The sequence below is a fragment of the Nesoenas mayeri genome (genome assembly GCF_963082525.1).
Source record: "Nesoenas mayeri genome assembly, chromosome: 1".
NCBI classification, from domain to species: Eukaryota; Metazoa; Chordata; class Aves; order Columbiformes; family Columbidae; genus Nesoenas; species Nesoenas mayeri.
Window position 1 is genome coordinate 119,114,895 of NC_137541.1, and position 21,358 is coordinate 119,136,252.

Consider the following 21,358-nt stretch of genomic DNA (forward strand, 5'->3'; position numbering starts at 1 on the left):
GAACACAGAAAGAAGAAAGCACAACTTGTGAACATCAGTGTATCTAGGGATATAACAGAGCTACAGGCTTAGCAGCTTCAAGTGATCAGGAATTCTCCATTCTCCTGGCTGCAAAAATCGAACAGATTTAATCTCTAGTATCTTATTTGCAGTACAACGAGACAATGAAAATCCATCAGCCTTCCTCCTCTTCCTCAGTCTGCTCCACAAGGGAATTTCTGTACTTTGGCATGGTCTGAGCATAGGCTTTGGTTTGGGATCCAAGGAGACAGTCATCACTCTCTGTCCTCATCAGTGGTAGCAATTGGTATATTTGCCTAAATATGATAATTAGATTTCTTTTAAGAAAATACAAGCTTCTGATAGCTGCAGAGGAAGCCCAGAGGGACATATGAAGTGACTCTCTGTTTGAAGAAACCCTTGAGTTTTGCTGCCTGACCCCAAAGATTTCCCTTCTCTTTCTTGTTTTCCCTCCTGCCCAAACAGCAAGGTAACTTTCTGCTCACAGGAAGAGATTTTTTTTCTCCAAAGAAAATTTTTTGTCCAGCATTTCAGCAACTAATAGACTGTACTCCTAGATAAGGATATGCCAGTGCCACCCTCCTCGCCCCACCCCAAGACCAACAAAAATTGCTGCGGAGCTTCTTCAAATTCACCGGCTCAGGGGACTTACGGTCTCAACTTCAGTGCCACAGTCACTCCAGTTCGTCTGCAGCACAACGTGAGAGCCATTGTTGAAGCTCACATTGCAGCGAGGCTCCCCCAGGTACAGGGAGGTTTCTGGGATAGATTCCTGCTGTAAGAATCTCTTCTGGATGACAAGGACAATCTTCTCATCTTCACAGAACACTCTCACCGCGTCTTGAATTGAAATTTCCTGGGCAGGTTTAACGAGGTGGACAGGAGATACTTGAGGAGAAACGTCAGGATTTGACACAGGATCCATGGTAAGAGGAGGCAGCATCACAGTGGAGAACATTATGTCCTCCAGAGCTTTGTGGTCAGCAGTGAAGTCCAATGAAGCAAGGGAGGAAACACGAGTTGAAGTTTGCAAAGATGTTGCAGGTAAAGCTGTGTTGAGTACAGGTTTCTTATCAATCTGTGTTGCTTCCTGGCTGATAGGAAATGCTGAAAAGTGCCAAAAATAAAGGTACTGTTGTAATTTACAGATTCAAATGGATTTTATAAGCTAAGCACAAAACCTTAGGAGGAAACTCACTGGCAGGAAACTAGCTTCTCGTTTTTTAACCCCCTCCACTTACTGCCAAAGCTGTGGCTTTTCTTTTAAAGAAAGAGCGCTAGAGATACCTGAAGTGCCTGTGAGTAAAGCTGAAGTCCAGTATTTCCTGAGAGCTGCAATAATTAGCGTGCTCAAGTAAAACACATATATATAGCTTTTGGAAGATCAGTGCTTGCAAGAGATCCCCATCTGTAGGTTTCTCAGCAAGTGTTCGTATTTTTTTGCCTAGTACTGTAGGACACTGCAGACTTCTGGATGTGGAGAGCAGAGTTTGCTCAAAAACCTGGTCCCATTTGTGGCCATTTCATACCCAAAGGATATAATCCCAGACGCTTTGGAAAACCCATTTTGGGGGAAGTACAGGGCAAACCTTGTGTAGCAGGCTCACATTGCATATAGGTGTCCTGAGAGATACGATGGGAAGTTAAGAAATATGTTAGTAGCAATTTTAATGGTTTCAGGAAGAAAAGAAGCAGGAAAAAAGGGGAAGCAAAGGTTGAGATCAATGCCTATGTCAAACACCTGACATCCATCACAGGCTATGGGGTTATCCCATGGCTCTCTGCTTCTAGAAGCAAGATAAGTGTTCATCCACCACTGACTTAGGGAGCACCAAGACAATAAAATCCATTTGCAGTGAAACAAAAAAAGATGTGTCTCATTGCACAAAAATTCTCTTAAATAATTTTAAGGGGTTGTACATACAAATAGCATCTATTTCTCAAGCAACATATAAAATCTGTACATACAGATACCCTTCTGGAACTTCCCAGCTTTCAGAAATGCCCCAAATTAAAAAGTTGCTGATATGAATGTAAGAGGAAGAAAAACGAAAGTCTGAGCTCTTTCAGGGCTGCATTTCCCAAAAGCTCGTTACCATAATGCTAAATATCTTGGTTAAACAAAGCTAAGCAGTTGACAAATCCCTGTGACTTCAGCCAAAAAGTAGCTTTTCACTGTGGTTACAAAAACAAATATAAATTACTGAAGAAGCCTAAAAGAATTTAGGAGCTTAAAGACCCATCATACGTCATGTAACAAATGATTTAAGGAAACAGAGAAGCTAGATTAATTGACTCATACAAGAAAGTAGTTTGTAGTATCAACATTTCATCCCTGCTGCCATACAGAGGTCAAACCATGTACCTAGTTCTTTCTGTTACCTCATCTATGATCTCTGCTGTCCCCTCTGTTACTGCTGATGAAAACAACCAACAATCTTGACTATGCTGTCTAATTTTAATGGCAAATATGAGAAAACAGAACTGTTAAAAGAACCTTATAAAGACAGCATCAAATATTAACACAGTAAACTCTGTGACAGAGTACTACAGTTAGAAATATTTGAAGTCCACTGCAAGATTTTTCCCATTGGGATCCAGCTGAAAACAATGAACCAAATTAATCTCTGGCAAAATTTGAAGACTTGTGGCAAGTGTGACCCTGATCCAATAAAGAACAGATCACTAAGTATTGTTAGACATTAGATAATAAAATATTTTGGTTTGCCTTCACAGCTTCTTCCAGGTCTTTCTGGATGCACATCAGCAAATCCTTCGTTGCAGCTGCACTGGTAAAACCCAAGCGTGTTATGACACGATGCATCTGGGGAGCAGTCATCTTCTTCGCTTTTGCACTCATCATAATCTGTTGGGTATATTTAAGCAAAAGGCAAAGGTAGAGAGTGTAGAAATGAAAATGTGATGGTTATGAATCTGGAGCAAGGTCATACAATGATATCATGGTGGCATTGCGCCTCTTAGGTATGACACTCTACTGTACGTGTCAGGGAGCTGCTGGGTCTAGAAGAGGTGGGAAGCACAGCCTAGACGGCACTGACAAAACCCTCCAGGAGCTGTGCTACCAATGATGTTCAGCAGATACTCACTGAAATGCAGACAGCCTGCTGCAGAGCTCCTATCCTCCTAAATTGATCAACAGCCCAAGGGGAGGCTTCCGACCCCACGGGTTTCCTCAGTTGCCTCCCCCATTCCACACTCCTGAGGAGACGGTTAGTAAATGCCCAGGACGAGTGAAGCAGGAGGTTTATATGACTGGTCCAAGTTACAGTCTTGATGCTTTCGTAATTTTTACCTGGCCAAAATTTTCACTTTTAAAAGGAAAAATATGCCTTACTTCCCTTTCACTTCTGAAGGTCTAATTGTAACTAGGCAAATGGTAACAGGCAAAGAGAATGTACAGGGCAGACCAAATAGCTTCTTACGAAGTAATTTTGCATGAGATTCTAACTGATAGCTTATAACAATGCTCTTTGGACAAACATATCATGTTAAGGATATAGAATTTGCTTTTTTTTCCAGAGATGACACATTAACTTGTGAAATAGCATTCAACAGCAGTTAGTCAGGATGCCAATGTTTCTTGTTACAGGCTTAAATTACATATAAAAGAAAAGAAGTTGTACAAGGAGTCATTGTGCACGTCTTGGTAAGGTGTGGACTTTCATCTGAACTTCCAACCCACAGGTGTGTGAGGAAAACATGTACTCCCAGGGCAGCAGAATTCACATCTTCATGTATTTGTTTATTGGGGTTTCTATCTCATGCAAAATTATTAGCAAAAAGCAGAGGGTCATATGTTTCAAAATTATTTTAAACGGAGATCATTATGTCTGTACAAGGAGCTGTTTCCACTGGTAGTTTATAAAACACTCAGTTTGTGAGCACTGCTTCTAACATCTTCATATCTTCTTCTATATAAAATTAATGCTATCTATAGACAAAAAGATCAGTTGTTTTTGTCCTTTTAGATCAGGCGTACCTCACTTCTTATTTCATCTCTTGATGTTCTCTAAGAAAGCTTATTGGATGGATAAGCATGAGCAATATAATGTGAGAGAATGGCTTTTCCTACATCTGTTTTGCAAACACTTTCACTTCAAAAAATACAGATTAGTAATAGGTTTTATCATTTCCTAGTTCTGAAGAATTGTTGGAATACAAGCTGTTCCTTACCATTTATGGAGAGACTTCTCTTGTCAACTGTGAAATAGCTGTGTTCAAAGGCATCATGAAAAGCGGTGATGATGTAGTCGATATCCACATCTTCTGCAATCAGTAAATTGAAACTTACCACTGTGCTCCCATTAGTAATTCCTGTTATCAACACCTGAATCAGACCAGCATCCATCTGCTGAAGAACAGCAGGGGGCAGAGATCTATATACCTGGAGTAAAACAAAAGGCATGTGAAGACAGAGAGATAGAAGCAATCACGTTTTAGGCTTTCTACCCTGCCCAGAAGAGAGCACTATGCATTACATTTGTGATTCATACTCTGCAGGGAATCAACAGAAAACTGACTTTTTGCTTTATAACATTTTTACAGCAGGCTGAAGGATATGACATATATTTAACTGTGAATATTAAACAATTAAGCAATATTAAAGCAATTAAGATACCTCCTCTGTCATTTGGCACAGGTTCTTGCCTCTGGTATCAGCAAGGAAGGGAGTAGAATGACAGGAAGCTCTCATGTTCTGCCTCTCAAAATGCTTCTGCGGAAAGCAGGCAACCCAATATGAGGAGGAGCTGCCAATGGAAGTGGAGATACCTCCTGACACTCCACACCGCTTATATATCTCGGAGGGCTCCCTCAGCTCAGGTACATTATAGCTTAGGGCAGACCACCTGCAAGACTTTCTTCACAGATGATTTATCATCAGAGCAAAGTAAATAAGAAAAATTTTACTGGTTATCATTGAGTGCAAACCTGCCTCTCTTTAAATGCCCAGGCCAGGACAAAGGAAAAAGAAAGGTGTTTTGTGCCATCAGCACTGCGACACAACTCAACCTCCAATCAAGTCAGTCCTCAATCTGATTTCATGAATGTTGTGTTAAAGTCTTCCCTGAGGAGTATCATATTATTTCTGCAAACATTGGGGCACACAACCCCAACTCACTGTCCTCCCTGAGAGTCCAAGGGCAGAGCTAGGAAATGGCTCTGCACTATTTTGAATGGGAAGAGCCACCCTCAAAGTATTGCAGCACCAAATCACAGCTGAACTTAGGGCAGTCTACAGAAACCAGTAAAATAAACATTCACATTCTGTACGCAGTGGCCTTCAACTTCAACAGCAGACTAAGAAAGAAAATACCACCTTTTTCAAGGCACAAGGAGCTTTATTCATAATAACCCCAGAAGCAGCATCCTTTACCACATGGGAGAGCAGGATGGTCTGCGTTCTGTGGGATGGGAAAATACAGCCCTGCATGAGCCTTTGCATCAGGTGCGCTGCTCCACGTCTCTGCGATCCAGCTCAGATGAGGGAACTAACCTCTCTGGAAGAGATAAACAGGCTGGAGCTGTATGTGCGACCTCTTCCCATTCCACCCTCCAAGGCTGGGTGCTACCTCTGAAGGGCAGCTGCCCATGGGAGTGTCTTCTCCTCCTACAGGAGGAGGGCAAGGTATCTGGGCATACACAGGGGCCCCGGGGGATGTCCAACAGCTTTTGCATTTTCAGCACTTTTTTCCTTTATCTCCAGGCCTAGCACCAGCCATAGGAGGAGCAGACACAGGTCAGATGAGATCATCTCACAGAACCATCCCAGACAAGACATAAGGCATTAATTCAGCTTTAAAGAACATGTTGAGAAAACATTATACACAGAAATACAAGCCTATTTCTAAGAAACTCTCCACAAATAGAAACTGGTAAACATCCACAAGTGCTCTCTTATCAGTCCTTTTCCTCTAGTTGCCCAGAAAAGGGGCCTGATAACACTGCACTGGACTCCTGCCTACCTGCATGTCCCAAGGGAAAGCAGGGCACACATACACGCATGGATTTGTATGTCAGGTCTTGCCCCAACATCTAACCACAATGCAGGCAGAGTACATACCTGAAGACCAGATGGAAGAGCAAGCACAGGCTGAGTGATGCCATCCATCAATGTCACAAATTTTCTCATTAGGATTGTGTATTTTCTATTCTCCCTTTCTCCAGGAGACACTCACAGATGCTCTGTGTTTCTTAGTATCTTTCACATGTGTCTCCCAGCAGCACACAAAGTACAAATGCCATGTCATCCCTGCCAAACCTCCTGAGCCTGGGATACATATAGCTTCAAGTCCAGCAGTTAACCTCACACTGCCAAGTCCACCATTTAACCATGTCCCTAAGTACTGCATCAACATTTTAGGCCCAATCTATAGAGTACATCGCTCCCTTCCTTCCCAAGCTCAGCTTCCCAGAGAATTAAGGGGACTGGCAGGGGCTACATTGTGGTCACCTCCAACCCCCTCCTCTACACATTTTCTGCAGGAAATATCTGGAACAGCAGGTCTGGATCTCAGCCATGGGTTTAAAGCAGAACTTATGTCAGAAGTGTAAAGCCCAGGGGTGCAGGCAGTGACTTCCACAAGGGAGAGCCCAAGGAAGAGGCAAAGCAAGGGTCAGCAATGGGAGCCAACAGCAGAAGGAGCCTCATTTCTCTTGCATGCATGCACAGAGCTCATGCACTTTATGCTGGATTCTCCCAGATGACCACAGCTCTTTCACACCTATGTGCCAAGCCTGACTTACCTGCCTGCTCTGTGTTATCCAGTCCTGACTTACTTGCCTGCTATGTATTATCCAGCCCTGCAGACAGGCCCAGATTTGCAGGTGTGCTGCAGCCCTTTTCTGCATTCTCAGAGCTAATGTGTGTTGCATGTGCTTGGTGGAAAGGTAATACGTACGGAGCTGACCCCCCACATGCAACTGGAAAGGGCTCCCATGGACCTGCAGCCACTGCAAACCTTGCAGTGTCCCGAGGGGCAGGCAGGGAGAGCCAGGATGATGGAAAGAGCTAATTGCCCTGTGGAAGCCTGGGCAGACCATAGGCTGTCCTTGTCAGCCCCCAAATCTCCCTTTCACCAAGCTGGGGAGCTCCTGGGACCATTCTCCTCTCTCTTTCTGCTGTTTCACAAGCATGTACTGAAAAGCTGGAGGTCAGCCCTAAGTTTTCATCTTTCATAGTTTTTATCTAAACTTCTGGATATTAAATACATACACCTGTGACATCATCTTAGTCCACCCCGGTATTGCCTTCTTATCTGTCCTGAAGATTTTACTTTATCAATATTTCTTTTTACTCAAGCCTTGGAAAATTTTTTTGTCTGTTTCTGTTTGTTTCTTTCTTTCTTTTGTTTCTGTCCTCATTCGTATTTTTAATCACAAAGCAGGACTCGGAGCTTAAGAATTGTCAAGGGGACATTCACAGTATTGGTATTTATCCACTAGGTGACACTACAAACCCCTTTATCCAGAAGGCTATATGATTTCACAACAGGTACCACACCCTAGGTTATCAAAATAATGGTTGATGAAGTGAGGCTAGGGAAAAAAAAAAAAAAAAGGAAAAACAAGAGCAAACTTTCTAGAAGGAGCTGTTCAATATATAATACCCTTGAGTATGAGGTTTTCTTACTAGACAAATAAATTATCCTGGGATCCATCATTGTATCTACAATTTCTATAGCATACAAAGGAAACACTAGCAATGTCAGACCAGAAGAAACTGATATGCCAGAAGAAGGGTCACAAGAAAGGGGGAGAACAAGAGCAAAATTAACACCAGGATCAAGGGAAGGGAACATCCCTGGCTCGGGCAAGAAAAACAGGAGGCAGATAAAGTTCAAGTTCAGAGTTAGATGGAAGCCACATTAAAACTCATTTATTGGGATGGGAAAGGCCAATAGGTTTTTCGAGCAAAAGGATAGTTGCAGGTTCAGGCAGCCAGGCTCACCCTATGGGTGGCTATGGCAAGTTTGGTGGGTTTTCTGGGACAACACATCCATAGGTTCCAGGCAAAACGTCAGCAACTCTTTGTAGTTATCATGGGTACTTGCCCAGAAGCCTGCATGGCTGGCAGAGCAGGGAATGCACTGGCAGTCTGGGAACTGGAAATAAGTGAAAGGTACATTAATTTGAACAGAAGCATGCATTAAGCTTGTCTTGCACTCAGAAAAAAAAAAAAACCTCCCCACTGCCCATGCTTTGGCTGCACCTTCAGGGAGAAGGTACTAGAGCACACATCTGCCCAGACACCATCACCAGCAACTGTAAGGATGACGAATATTTGGAATAAACTCAAGTTAACAAAGGGGTGAAATCGCACTGAAATAAGGAAACTGCCTTAACCTCTGTATCAACACTCATTCCACATTCAGATAGCTTTAACTGCAGTCATTTTAAGCGTGTTAAGCTATGTCAAACAAAGTCTATGTCACTTCCAAATGAAGGGGTCACCCTGATAAGACAACATCATATATTAGGTTTACACTTTTTTGTCAATCGGTATTTAAGGTATCTGAATTCAAAACAACCTGTTCCACTCAGGAATTAAATTCATCTCAGTGAATACATTTTCAATTCAAACCTTCTGTTTTCCTGATTCATTTTTCTGAGGATAAACCCTAGATGTCACTATATTCTTCTTGGCTGTTGCAAAAGACAAGCTCAGCAAAACCCAGGAAGACTAAAATACTCTCTTTCCCTTAGCTGTGTCATTTTTTAGTTGCATTACAAGGAGGATGGTGAAATTAGCTTAGACAATGACAGTGCAAGTTGTCACATCAAGTTTTTACCTCATTCTCATCTACACATTATCTAAAAGACAGTATTTACATTTCCTGTGCTGCCAATTTAACCACATGGCACTTAAGTGCTGGGGTGGCTCTAAGCTAAAGAACATCATACACATTAGGATTTATAAATGCTCTGAATGGTAGATGGTGACTCCAAAGACCTTAAAAAAACCAAACCAGAACAAAACAAACAAAAACTCAAATAAACAAACAAAACAAAAACCTCTGGCAAAGTTTATTTAAGTGGAACCTGATAGTGCTTTTAAAGACCATTAAACTTTCCTCACTTATTTCTCACCCTTATAACCTGAAAAGAAAATATGCAAATCTTTTGTTTTTTCCTAAACTTCCTTTTTCTTGGCATCTAGAAACACAACATTTTTAATAAAACACTCGCAACATATTTTGTCATTTACAGTAGCTACGATACTATAGCCCACATACAGTGGCTCAGAGATAGATGGAATCAACACTAACACATCTCGCCAGCTGATCCATAAAACCGATGAGCTGGAAAAAGGAGCTAGTTCCTTATAATCACAAGTGATCATTCTCTGCCTGAAACTTTCAGAAATAGGTAAAACTGACACCAAAATATATTTTTATCAAAGATTTTCTGGATTAACGTATCTGACTGAATAGCCCATTAAGAAAATATATTCATTTTAGTCCATTTAAATACTATGCCATTCCAAAATAGCCTTGGGCAGAGAGTGATGCTGAATTAGAGTGAGGTCAGTGGAGAATTGCTCCCTTTTCACTTTGCTAATCACGTCATTCTGATTTTGTGACTGTTTTTCTGATGTGACAGCTTGGGGTCAAAACAACTCCGGGAAAACTGTGCTCCGCCAACACATCCAGAAAGGTGCAAACCGGTAATGACCAGTAGGAAACCTATTTGATATCCAAGAAAACATCATGCACAGTTAAGCGCATGGTGCTTTTCCCTCCTTGCAGGTATCTCTAACCCATCACTGGCCTGGCCTCGGCCCGAAAACTCACTGCTGTCACCCACTGCAGACAACTGCACTGCAGGGACAGGTTGTAACTGTGCACAGTGAGAGACGGGGAGGCTTCTGCAGGATTTGAAAATTCATATGATTGTCAGAGGTGGATTTATCATCACAGTTACCAAGGCTTCTGAAAACACAGATAGTTAAGGGGAGATAAGGAAGGCAATAAAGCAGCTCAGCATAACCAGAGGTTTTTCCAAGCACAGGTGTGTTTGATTAAACACCAGCAGGAACAGACTTCTGATAAATTCACTAAGAAATTAGGAGACTGATACTGTCATAAGCAATGCCTGGGAATTACAAGAGCGTTAAAGGTGCAGCTGATATCACAGTGCACTTTGATATCCCGCACTCTAATTAGAAGTTCAGGCAAAGGGAACTTAACAAGAAACCACTCCTTTTCCAGAAAGGTCAGCCTTAAGTTACTATGACAAAGGGTAATAACACTTACATAGTTCATTAATATACCACTGTGTAGGGCAAGGATATCAGAGCACTTGGCAAATATCCATTAATTTTTAACCACACCCCTGGAGGAAATCAGTAAGTCAGCATAACTGGGTTTGAGAAGCAGAAGAAATGGAAGCACCAGAGAATTCCCAAATCCTGATCCCATTCTTAAACACAGTTGCATGCTCATCCTGCAATCTCAGACGGTCGGGGAACTCAGACCTTACAGATGTGTCAGGGAAGGCAGATGTGGCATACAGCCTTCATGGGAAAAAGATGGCACACGTGGTTTCACTGACATTGATAACAGGTCACATCCTTCTTAGCCACTTACTTCATCAACAAAGAGCTGTACAAAGGTGTGGTATTCCTCACTGCTTGTATTACTAAAGCCTGGAGAGTATTCCACGTTTGTTATCCGCACCACGCCACTAAGTTTCTGGACAGCTGCAAAGTAAGAAAAAGACAACTTATATGCATGCTCCATGGACTAGAGCCCATGGACAAGTGTGTGACAGTCACTGGCATGCCTGGCCACATGGAGTATGCATCAACTTGTAACAACAGAAGGCTGCAATGTAGCCAAAAACCCAGATGCCTGAACACTGGCATCCAGCACCTTTGTCTGCCCCATCTGGCCCCTGGATGCCTCTCAAAAATGGTACAGACATCCTGTAGGTCTTATATCTGTCAGCTCTGTCTGTGAGAGACTGCTTTCCTCCCTACACACATCTGTCTCAATTTCAGCAGTGTATAAGGCACCAGGTTCCAGCTCTGAGACTGTCAGGCTCCTATATTGAATTTTGGTTGCCCATATTAGCTGCTTTTTATCAAGCACTAAGAACTGAAAAGCAAGGCTCTGCACAAACTCTGCGGACCACATTATATCAAAGTTGGTTCTAGTCACACTGGGGACAACAATCCTTTGAGCTGGTACAGGTACTAGAGGAAAAGAAGTAGTCATCAAGTAAAGTTTTTCAGGGGGGAGGAGAAAGTCATGTCTGCTTAAAGCAAGCCACCAAAGCGGGCTTCCTTTATCCCAGCATACTTCCGAACCCACACCACCACTGGTCAGATCAAAGGTTTGGGGCTTTCTTTTTGCTGTGGCTCATCCTGTCATGTGAACATAGGTCTTTAGGAGATAAACTAAATTCAGTTATCTGGTGGTGAGAGAAGAAAATATTCTGAACAATTTTAGAATGAGAATAGCCGGTATTTAGAAGACGTGATGGGCTATGAAGAGTTGGTTGAGGTTGACCCTCCAGGTCAGAGGTGTTGCCACAAGGAGGAGCTCTATATTCAGCTTCACCAAACACGGATTTTTGCTCTCTAAGTTTCCTGTCCCAGGCTGGTGAGATACCACTCTGATGGCTCTTCCTCTTGTTCCCCATGAATAATCCCTTCACAGGCTCCTTTCCCAGCAAAAACATTTGGCTGAATATTTGATTCATCAGGAAAACAAAACAAGTTTTTATAAACGCAACTTGTTTGTCTAGAATTCTTTAACTTGTTTTCCATCTGGAAGAAAATGACCTTTGTTTTTGTCAGTTAAAATTAGCTATTTTGATTTTTTTTTTAGAGAACATTTTTCGTTTTCATTAAAAAACAAAACAAACAAAAAAAACCCTCACATTTTTTTATGCTTCCTTACATTGAAAGGGGGCAAGGGGAACACAAAGCAAAGCAGTAGCTGGAGCTTTTCGAGGTTAACATGTTGTTCATTCCAAAATTATTTGATTCCTCAATGTGGCCACCAAGGTCCCAAAGCAGCTCTCTTCCCATGTCTCACCAATGCCAGGCAGAGAGAAGGATACAACATGAAGAAGAGAGAAGACAGAAGCAGAGCAGAGGCATCAACACAGCTGCCAGAGCTCAGCAGGAGCGGAGAAGTAGACACTGTGGCACTGGTGAGCAGGACTGGTGGTACAAGAGAGGCTGGAGAAGCAGCAGAGCTGGTGGCTGAAAAACAGGTTTTCCAGGGAGGAAGGAATGAAGGAGAACCAGAAGTGGGGCTGGACCAGTGGAGACCCCTAGGAACAGGAGGCTGTAAAGCAGGGGAAGAGAAAATAGCAGAGAGGAGTGTGGTTTGGGATCAGAGAGATATGGAGAACATGAGAGAAAGAATAAATGCAAGCAGAAAAAAAACTCTGAAATATGTATCACTAATGAACACACTAAAGGAAAAAAAAAATAGTGATGGACAAAGATGGCGACACTCCTATCCCAAACAAAACTGTAATTTAAAGACCAAATCTGACTCTAATCTCGAAACATGATTCAGATCCAATCAACAGAAAAATAGCTTAATTAGCTGCAGCACATTTGCCCAAACCCAAACAGATTAATCTCTCCCTGCCAGTCTAGTTACTCTCAATTACCACCCCTGAAAAAGTGGCTCACAGGTTTCCATGCAGCTCCTGCCCCACAGGGGATATGTGGGGTTCTGTTTAATCCATCCTTCACTAAGGTGAATAGGAAGGCAGGTTGTTTGCCTTCCTGGGTCTCTCAGGTAACTCTATGGGTGGTTGCTGCTGCAGTAGCCTGGAGCCAGAGCATCCAGGAGAAAACAAAATGTGTGGGAAAAGGACAGGGGTCACAAAAACGACCAGAGGGATGGAACACATCTGCTATAAGGACAAGCTGAGAGAGTTGGGGTTGTTCAGCCTGGAGAAGAGAAGGCTCTGCAGAGACCTTATTGCAGCCTTTCAGTGCTTAAAAGGGGCCTATAAGAAAGATGGGGACAGACTTCATAGCAGGTCCTGTTGTGACAGGACAAGGGGTAATGGTTTCAAACTAAAGGTGGGGAGATTCAGGCCAGACATGAAGAAGAAATTTTTTACCATGAGGGCAGTGAAATACTGGCCCAGGTTGCCCAGAGAGGTGGTAGATGCCCCAACCCTGGAGACATTCCAGGCCAGGCTGGATGGGGCTCTGAGCAACATGATCTAGTCGAAGAGGTCCCTGGTAATTGCAGGGGGTTGGACTACATGAGATTTGAAGGTCCCTTCCAACCCAAACTATCCTATGATTCTACGATTCTACATTTTCCTGAGCCATGCTCAATGCACTGTATCATTTGCTTCATCTGCTTTGAGATGAAGAAATGTAACATTGATAAAACTAACTGCCAAATTAGCAGAAATAGAAATTATTTTGACATGCTGATTTAGAAAAAAAATGCCGATCCCTGCAAGAAAATAACTTTGACATAGAAAAACTAGTTTCAGACACCTCCATCCCAGACCACTGATTCTAACTCTGCATCTTTCCTGACTCTGAGTGAGGTTTTATGCAGCCAAATTGCCACATGTGCCGATCCACACCAAACGCACACTCACTGGTGTCCATGACTGGGCTTGGCATCAGGCTGGGAGCTGGAGAGGTGCCTGGCAAAGCTGATGACCCCAGGGCTCCAGAGTATTTCTCAGACCAAGAGCTGTCTTCTCTTCCTATCTCGACATGTGCTCCAAGAGTGGTGTTGAGGGTGGGAAGAGCAGCCTCCCCCGTGGCAGGCAGAGCTGTACCAGGACCATCTTGAGAGCTGGTCTGAAGCACACCAAAAGCTGTCTGACTACTGGTAGTAGCAGAGGTTGTCTGATCCGAAAACTCCAGTAAAGGCAAATTGAGTTGCTCTTGCCCGGTTGTGCCCATGGGCACATTTGTGAGAGCAGCCGTTCGCTGTGGTGCACAGGGGTAAGCTTCTGCCACGGAACTTGGCTGAGACGGACTTATGGCCACCCGCTGCTCTGCACTCCTAGCCAGTTCCTCATTGTTGGTGACCCCTGTGGCTGTGGGGCTGTTGCTCCTGCCATAGCCCGTGTGTGGTACCAGGCCTTTTCTCCAAGGAGTGCTGGTGGGAGAATGACCATGGGGTGCTTGCTCATCACCCCGGGGCAGTGCATTAGGGAGGTGTAGGGCAGTGCTCATCTCGGAGCCTACAGCAGCCACCATCTCGGTGGTGGCAGGGGAAGCAGGGCCTGCAGAGCTTACTTCTTCAGGAGCAAACTGTGTGCTGTTTGCTACTTCAGGAGCCATGGTTTCAGTGAGAGGGTCCACAATCTCACCTGCAACGCAACAAATGCACATTGAAATGTGACCTCACACTGGACAGAGAAGGCATCAATCAGAGCAGGCCAGGTCTGACCTGAAAATGGGGTCAAGACCACTCAACCATGTGTAATATTATTACAGAAACAGATCTTGGATATCTCATTAACACCTTGTAGCATACTCGATTTTTACAGTGTTGAATCTGATTTGTGCCTAGTGAAAGAAGCAGATTTGATTCCTGGGTCTCCTCTTCTGTATGAGAGGGCATGGATCATTACAGTGGGAGAAAATAAGCTGCAGACATGCCAAAAGAGGAAAAAGTACTCCTCATGTTGCTCAGCAGTCAGTTTTTAGGTTAATCATGAAGGATGTCAGAGACATTTCATCCGAAGACATACATAAGGTTCACCTTAATATTCAGAAACAAATTGTGTGTACTCCTTTCAGCCAGATACTGCAAAGGTGCATCTATATACACATTGTGTGCCACACAAACAGTTACAATAAAAGCAGAGGTAGGAAAACAAACCTTTCATGGCAAAGGGAAACTACATGCCAGTCTTTTGCTCACCTTCACAGTTTCTTCCAGGTCGGGATGGATTGGTATCCATGGTTGTCTTGCACCTGCAGAGGTATGAGCCCATCAAATTGATACACTCTGCAAATGCAGAGCAGTCATTCTCAGTGTGAGAAGCACATTCATCCCAGTCTGTAAGACCAGAACCAGAACTTTGGTCAGACAGCCTCCCTTCTGGCTGCGTTAAGATAGAAATAATCATAAAGTAGTTCTTTCTTCAGTTTTTGAATTTATGAATGTAATCTTCCTTTCCCATTGTTTACCTGACAGCCAACTCTGAGTGACGCAGAACACTATCTATCTGCATTATTATTCTCTCACATAAAAATCAACCTTGTACTCTGAAAAATATTTTCTCCAGGTAAAGACTTTTTTCTTTTTTTTTTTTTTGAAGTAAACATTTGTTTGAAGTGACAAAATATTGTAGATTTGTACTAGAGCTATATCAAAAGCATACATTATACCTAGTTGTGCATACAGTACTTACAGGTACACCAGGTAACTAATAGATCTGTTACCACAAGCTACCACCAGATAGAATAGATTTAATCCAAATAATTTTCTGCTTCAAATAAAAAGTAAATACAAGTAGCTCCCATGACAAGCTCTCTTCAGTTCTTAACAGAGGAAGTGCTAAAGGGAAAAACTCTTTTTATAAAAGATTTCTTCTCACAGGTAATACTATAAAACTATGACCTTCTTTCTGGCTCATCAGGGCATGAATATGCTCTAAAGGTGTTCCTTTAGACGTAGTCCAATTTCAGCTGCTCTGAATCAGTTAGAGATGCTTCTTTCATGGAATTATGGAGCTATTTTATTGCCGAGTCCCTTCACTCTTGAGGGACTTAGATCTGGAGTCTTACATTATTCGCACCCTGTTTCAGCAAATATGCAAAGTTTGAGTTCATGTTTTGGACGTGAACAATCTCAGAGAATCCCATGCGAGCCCTCCCTGTGTGCACTCCCTTGTGCATATACCTTCACTGCCTCAGGGCCACAAGAGAGGGAGGGCAGAAAACCAGGCTGAAAACTGAGTCTTGGGAAAAACAATTCTGCTCATAGGCTAGGAAATCGTTTTGAACAATGTATGATCATAAGTGTTTGTTCTGAAAGTTTGCAGAGCTTAATCACTGTGATTATTTATCTGAAAGAAAGTGCCATTCTAGAAACAGAAAGCGCAGAGCTGGTGCGTGCATGCACATACATGCATTCATCTTTCTGCTTGCAGGCAGCCTTCCCCTTTTATTTCCTTCCAGCTAATATAGCCATTGTTTTCCCTTTCTTCCTGATTAGATAATTGTTGTGTCCATAATTGTTTTCATTAGACAATTTCATGTGCCTATGGTCAGCATCTGACAGCCTAAGCCACTTAAAGGGAATACAGAAGTATGTGGGATTGATCAAAGCACCAGCAATGAATGTATTCTCACTAATGCCTTATTCTGCTGTGAGGTAATTGTGACTCTTGATGGCTTCAAGCATCATCTGAGAGATGCTTTCCTGCTAATTGGCAGATAACTTACATTCACTGGCTCCATTGTCTCTGAGGGTTTCCTTTCTCATCACTTAGCAGGGCTTTTCAAGCAAATTCCTTCACCTCTGATGGCCACATTCAATCATGCATCAGGCCAAAACATTTATGTTCTTTTCTCAGTGCTCACTGGTGCTTGTACATGCACTCATGCACATACACACACACATATCACACTTTTTTGTATGATAACCATTACATCTCAGCCAAGGTGTGCTCTGTGCTCCCTTTCAGCACGCTTAGCATCTCTTTGGTCTTTCACATTTGGCAAATGCCTTCCCCACATACACACCTCAACCAACAATCCTGCTCCAAGAATTATAAAAATAAAACACCATTGTTTTCACTCTGATTATCCATTATACTTGTAAGAGGTATATGCAATGGGTAAAAATCTGAAACTCCTCGCCTAATGATGTTGAAGATGTTTAAGATTTGCACAACTTCACAGGGAACCTGCAGTCCTAAGCTCAACTTGAAAATTAATGGAGGAGAAACCCAAAGAAATCACTTTGGATTCAGGGAATCGTGGAGCTGAAAACAGTTGGTAGCTAAGAGAGTATTAGTGAGGCATCATGCACACTTGCCATATTCTTACACTTCTCCCAGAACTGGCTCCTGGCTACTACTAAGGACGTGATATTGTGCTAGATAGATCTCGGGCCTGACTCATCACACAATCCTTTCTCTTTTCTAACTTTGCCTCACCCAACAGACAGACATTTTGGTGTTGCTATTCATCATAATAATTTATGAGTCCTCAAGGAGAGATGCAATTGCTCCACTCCCTTCGGTTGTGTTATTGCTTCTGACTTCTCATTGTTTCAAAGTTGAATCCCCTGCTCTGCCATTGTCACTAAACCAAGCACACAGCCTTTTGGTGGTCATGCTCCACAGAGGATCCAGGTGGCATTGCTCCGCTGGTGCAAGAGGAGCTGTGCAGGCTTACTGGGCACATCCAAGAGCTCTCAAGGATTGGGAAGCAATACAACCTACAATATAAATCTTTCCTTCATGTGCTGCACTCCTTTGCCTTATTTTCCACATTTGACTTTAGGAAACTCATGTCAAACAAATGCTTCTTTAGGCAGAGCTCAGAGATAGACCTGTTGTCTCTCCCCCTGAGGAGGAGTGGAGGAGTTGGCTGTGCTCCTGGTTGAGAGTGGTGCTACTGGAAGCCATGTGCCTTTCTGCAATTACAGTAACAGTCCTGAGCTATTGCCTCCTTCCTCCCCACTCTTTCGGTCCCAGGATCAATAATGGTTGTAAAGTATTTTGGCACACATCAGCATCTTGCAATTCAGGATCAGCTACCACTCTGGTATCTGTAGGCTTCAAGTGCAATTTGTCTCTCTGTTTAATCTGTCCTGTTTGTCTTAACATCCATATTTTCTGCAACTCCAAAGGGAACTTTTCCTGATCACGGTAAACAAGCTTTAAGAGCTCAGTACACGGGGAAGCCGGGGGGAGAAGAATAACCCATTCTCGTTGGCTTTGGCAACTCTCTGAAGTCTGTCTGGCTCTGCCAGCTGGGAAACCTGAAGCCAGAACTCAGCCCTTTGAAGATAAAAATGGTGATTACTGAAGACAAACAAATGCCTAGTTTAACATAAATTCCAAGCATGCTTCTTCAGTCCTATTCACTGAGAGGACATTTGGGAATTTCTCTGGCTGGATTTCTATTGTGAAGATGTTACTTTCCCTAAACCCACATATATCCCTGCAGCCTTGAAGCACAAAACTGTCTAGACGGCATATATATCTAAAGGCTACAAATATTCCTCATTAATCCTATCTACAATTCAGTGTGAGAAAGATAAGACAAACTTCAAACTGCTCATGAAGAGAAGAGGGTGGAAAATTAATAGGGAAACCAAGGGTTCCACTCCTTCTTAAACATAGTGAAGAAGTGCCTGCAGGTACCTGGGGATGGCCAACATTCCTTCTTCTGTCTCCTTCTGGGCTTACGAATAAAAGCCCATGGAGGAGTTGTCATGTCGTGGTTTTTCCTTCAACAAACCACATACCTTGTCTCTATAAAGTACTTTTCTTGAAGAGCATTGGTGATAATGTGCATTATCAAAATACAAGACCTGTTCCATTTTTTGGAAACAAATACAAGTTTAAAAATTTACCTTCTATTTTAGTGTTTTGCTGATCCACCAAAAGCACAGAGCCATTATGTAGGTAAGAAATCACTGGGGCAAATGTGGAGACATCAGCTGGAAACTCAGGATCCTGCACAGTGATTCTGAGCCTCACAATGATGCTTCCAGCTTCCAGGGATTCAATCTGCACTTTGAGTTTCCCAGATACATATAAAGAAGAAATGCTGGGTGGAAATGAATTTTCAATCTGAGCAAAAGGAGAGAAGCATTGACAATCAGGAACCCAACAGAAAAAGCTCCTTTTAAAACTGGACTACGGGGGTGGCATTTTAAAGATTTATGTAGCATGGAACAGTCAGCCCGGGGAAGTGGTATTTCAAAAGCATGTAGATGTGGTGCTTAGGGACATGGTTTAGTGATGTTAAGTCAATGGCCGGACTTGATGAGCTAAAAGGTCTTTTCCAATCTAAACGATTCTATGATTCTGTGATTCTACGATAGGTACAACATAAAAAATGTTGTAAAAAGAAAAGTTTCAAAGCATTTCAAAAATCTTACTTTTCAGAGATTATTGAGGCACAGAGATGTGTGAGTCTCTTTGGTACACATAGGTACCCTCGAAAATGGTACCCATCTGACCACTGGTCTTACAAACCAAACTTCATTTTGGCTCAAGGGAACAGAATTCCTTCTGTCTCTGTTTGCCTGCCTCACAGTGGAACTGCCTGGTAAGTTTGTATGCATCAGACTCCTGATGTCAGCTCTGTATGTCACATAAGCTTTTCATCCCAAGCCTCCTGTATATTCACTTCTGTGCTCCCAGACACTGGAACTTAGTTGTCTCTACTGTTGCTGGAGCAGATTCTGGCTGATTTTCGGCTGCTGCCAGCTAGCAGTTCCCCATGCAGAGTTTGACACTTAGCATCAGCCAGGGGCCAGACCAGTCAATCTGAATGTGACCACCATACTCTGGAAGACCCAGCTGCATGAATGCAAGCTGGTTTGTGCCAATTGGTGTCAGTGCCAGAGAATTATTTGGGAAATGTTTCATTTACCAGTATGGGCATAGCTCTAGCTGCCAGTGATTCTTTGGAATTCAACAGTCCAAGCTCAGCCTGCAGCTGAATCCAATGACAAATCTCAGAATGAGACACAAGAAAAATGGGGGTGGATAACCTCAAAAAAAAGTGTTTGAGACAGACCAATGTCAAGGCAATATCACAATTATACCATGGTTGATCACCAATCTGCTAAGGAGACACATCAGTTGAACAAATGCTGCTACTCTGAACATTAAAGCTGCCATATGGCTGCTGATATTTGAGCTGCGCAGGAGCTGGCAGTATCACCTCACTCCTCTAGAAGGCATGTTGAACCTTTTGTTCCTACATTCACCTCAAAGCATGCCTTTGAGTACGCAATGCAGAGCCATAAATCAACACACCTTTGTTCCCATTCAGCCAGAGTTTGCTCAAAAAAATTCCTACAAACAAGCTGTTTAATTGGTCTAAGTTCACATTAGGGCAGGGAGGCAAAAAAAAAAAAGGGAGGAGAGAGGAAGTGAGATGAAATATTGTGCTTCCAGACACCCAAGAAGGCAGAAGCAACACAGCCAGGCAACACTCTTTTTCCTTCCCAACCCCATGATGACAATTAGGTCTGCATGAGTCTCAGAGGAGACTCACTCACAAAAATCCTCCTGCACAACAAAAGCAAACATTTGCAGGTATGGGACTTAAAAACATATCAGGAGGTTGAACCTGCAGTTTCTCATGAGCAGATGCCTCTTCTGCACTGCCTTTGAAAGTATAGCTCAATTATTGTTTAGGGCTTTTTTTCTTCAGATTTATATTCACATATGTTTATGAGGGACCCTTTGTTTTAGGAAAGTGTAGTTTTGGATGGAAATCTCAGTTCCTCTGTTTGGGCCCTGTTGTGTACAAAAACCTATAAGAGATCACTGTATCTGAAATATCTCCTGTATTGGAGAAGATGAGAGCTGGTAACAGATTTCATGACTCAATTTTTGTTTATGGCTGATTACACCTAAGCATGGACAATGGCTACATATGTGCATGCAAAGAATGGGTCTGGAGAAGAAAACTTGAACTGGTCACTATTCCTTAAAGAAGAAAGAGCTTTGAGAGCAGTCAGACATTTATTGAGAAAGCAGTGCTGAAATGAATACCAGCAATGTACTTTCAATAATCCATTAAAAAACCTCAGGTCAATGTAGTGTGAGTTTATTGCCAAACTAAAGATCTAAGGAAAGGCGTTCCTGTTGCATGCCTGCATTTTTAATTCCTTTGCCCTTTTGTAGGGGAAAATGTTCATTGGCTCTATTGCTAATAAGGCCAAGGGCTTGATCTGCTTAGTCAGTTGAATTTTGTTTTAATTACAAAGAAAGGTCACAGAAAACAGTATGATAATTTTCAAGGGATATTTCAGCCAGGCACAAAATCCTCTATTACATGAAATAAATTCTAAATTAAAAAAAAAAAATACCCACAGATATTTTAGCATTACCTCTGTAAGCAACAGCCTTGAAAATTCTTCATATGCTGAGCTGCTGGTGTTACGGAAATCATCAGTGAAGTTGTAGTTGAGAATCCTCATAGTAACACCAAATATCTTGGCCTCTGTAGGACACAATAATAAACCAGACAGTGACAAAGCAGAAGGGGAAAGTATTCAGTCAACAATGATGTGCACAGATGATGGAGAGAGAAGGGGAGTAGAAGGCTGAGAAAGTTTGCTATTAAACCAAGAAAATAAAGCAAATATTCTGCTCCAAGCTT

At 42.6% G+C, this 21,358-nt stretch overlaps 1 protein-coding gene across 1 annotated transcript in view; it reads right to left on the minus strand.

Moving 5' to 3' along the window:
* UMODL1 (uromodulin like 1) overlaps nt 1-21,358 on the minus strand; it is a 45,259-nt gene that overhangs the window by 8,057 nt on the left and 15,844 nt on the right. The window contains exons 8-15 of the mRNA XM_080364030.1: nt 21,087-21,199; nt 18,588-18,807; nt 14,916-15,053; nt 13,633-14,358; nt 10,629-10,741; nt 4,216-4,426; nt 2,750-2,887; nt 674-1,128 (exon numbers count right to left, since the gene is read on the minus strand). Coding sequence (XP_080220156.1) covers nt 674-1,128; nt 2,750-2,887; nt 4,216-4,426; nt 10,629-10,741; nt 13,633-14,358; nt 14,916-15,053; nt 18,588-18,807; nt 21,087-21,199 — 2,114 coding nt within the window. The remainder of the gene's footprint in view (nt 1-673; nt 1,129-2,749; nt 2,888-4,215; nt 4,427-10,628; nt 10,742-13,632; nt 14,359-14,915; nt 15,054-18,587; nt 18,808-21,086; nt 21,200-21,358) is intronic.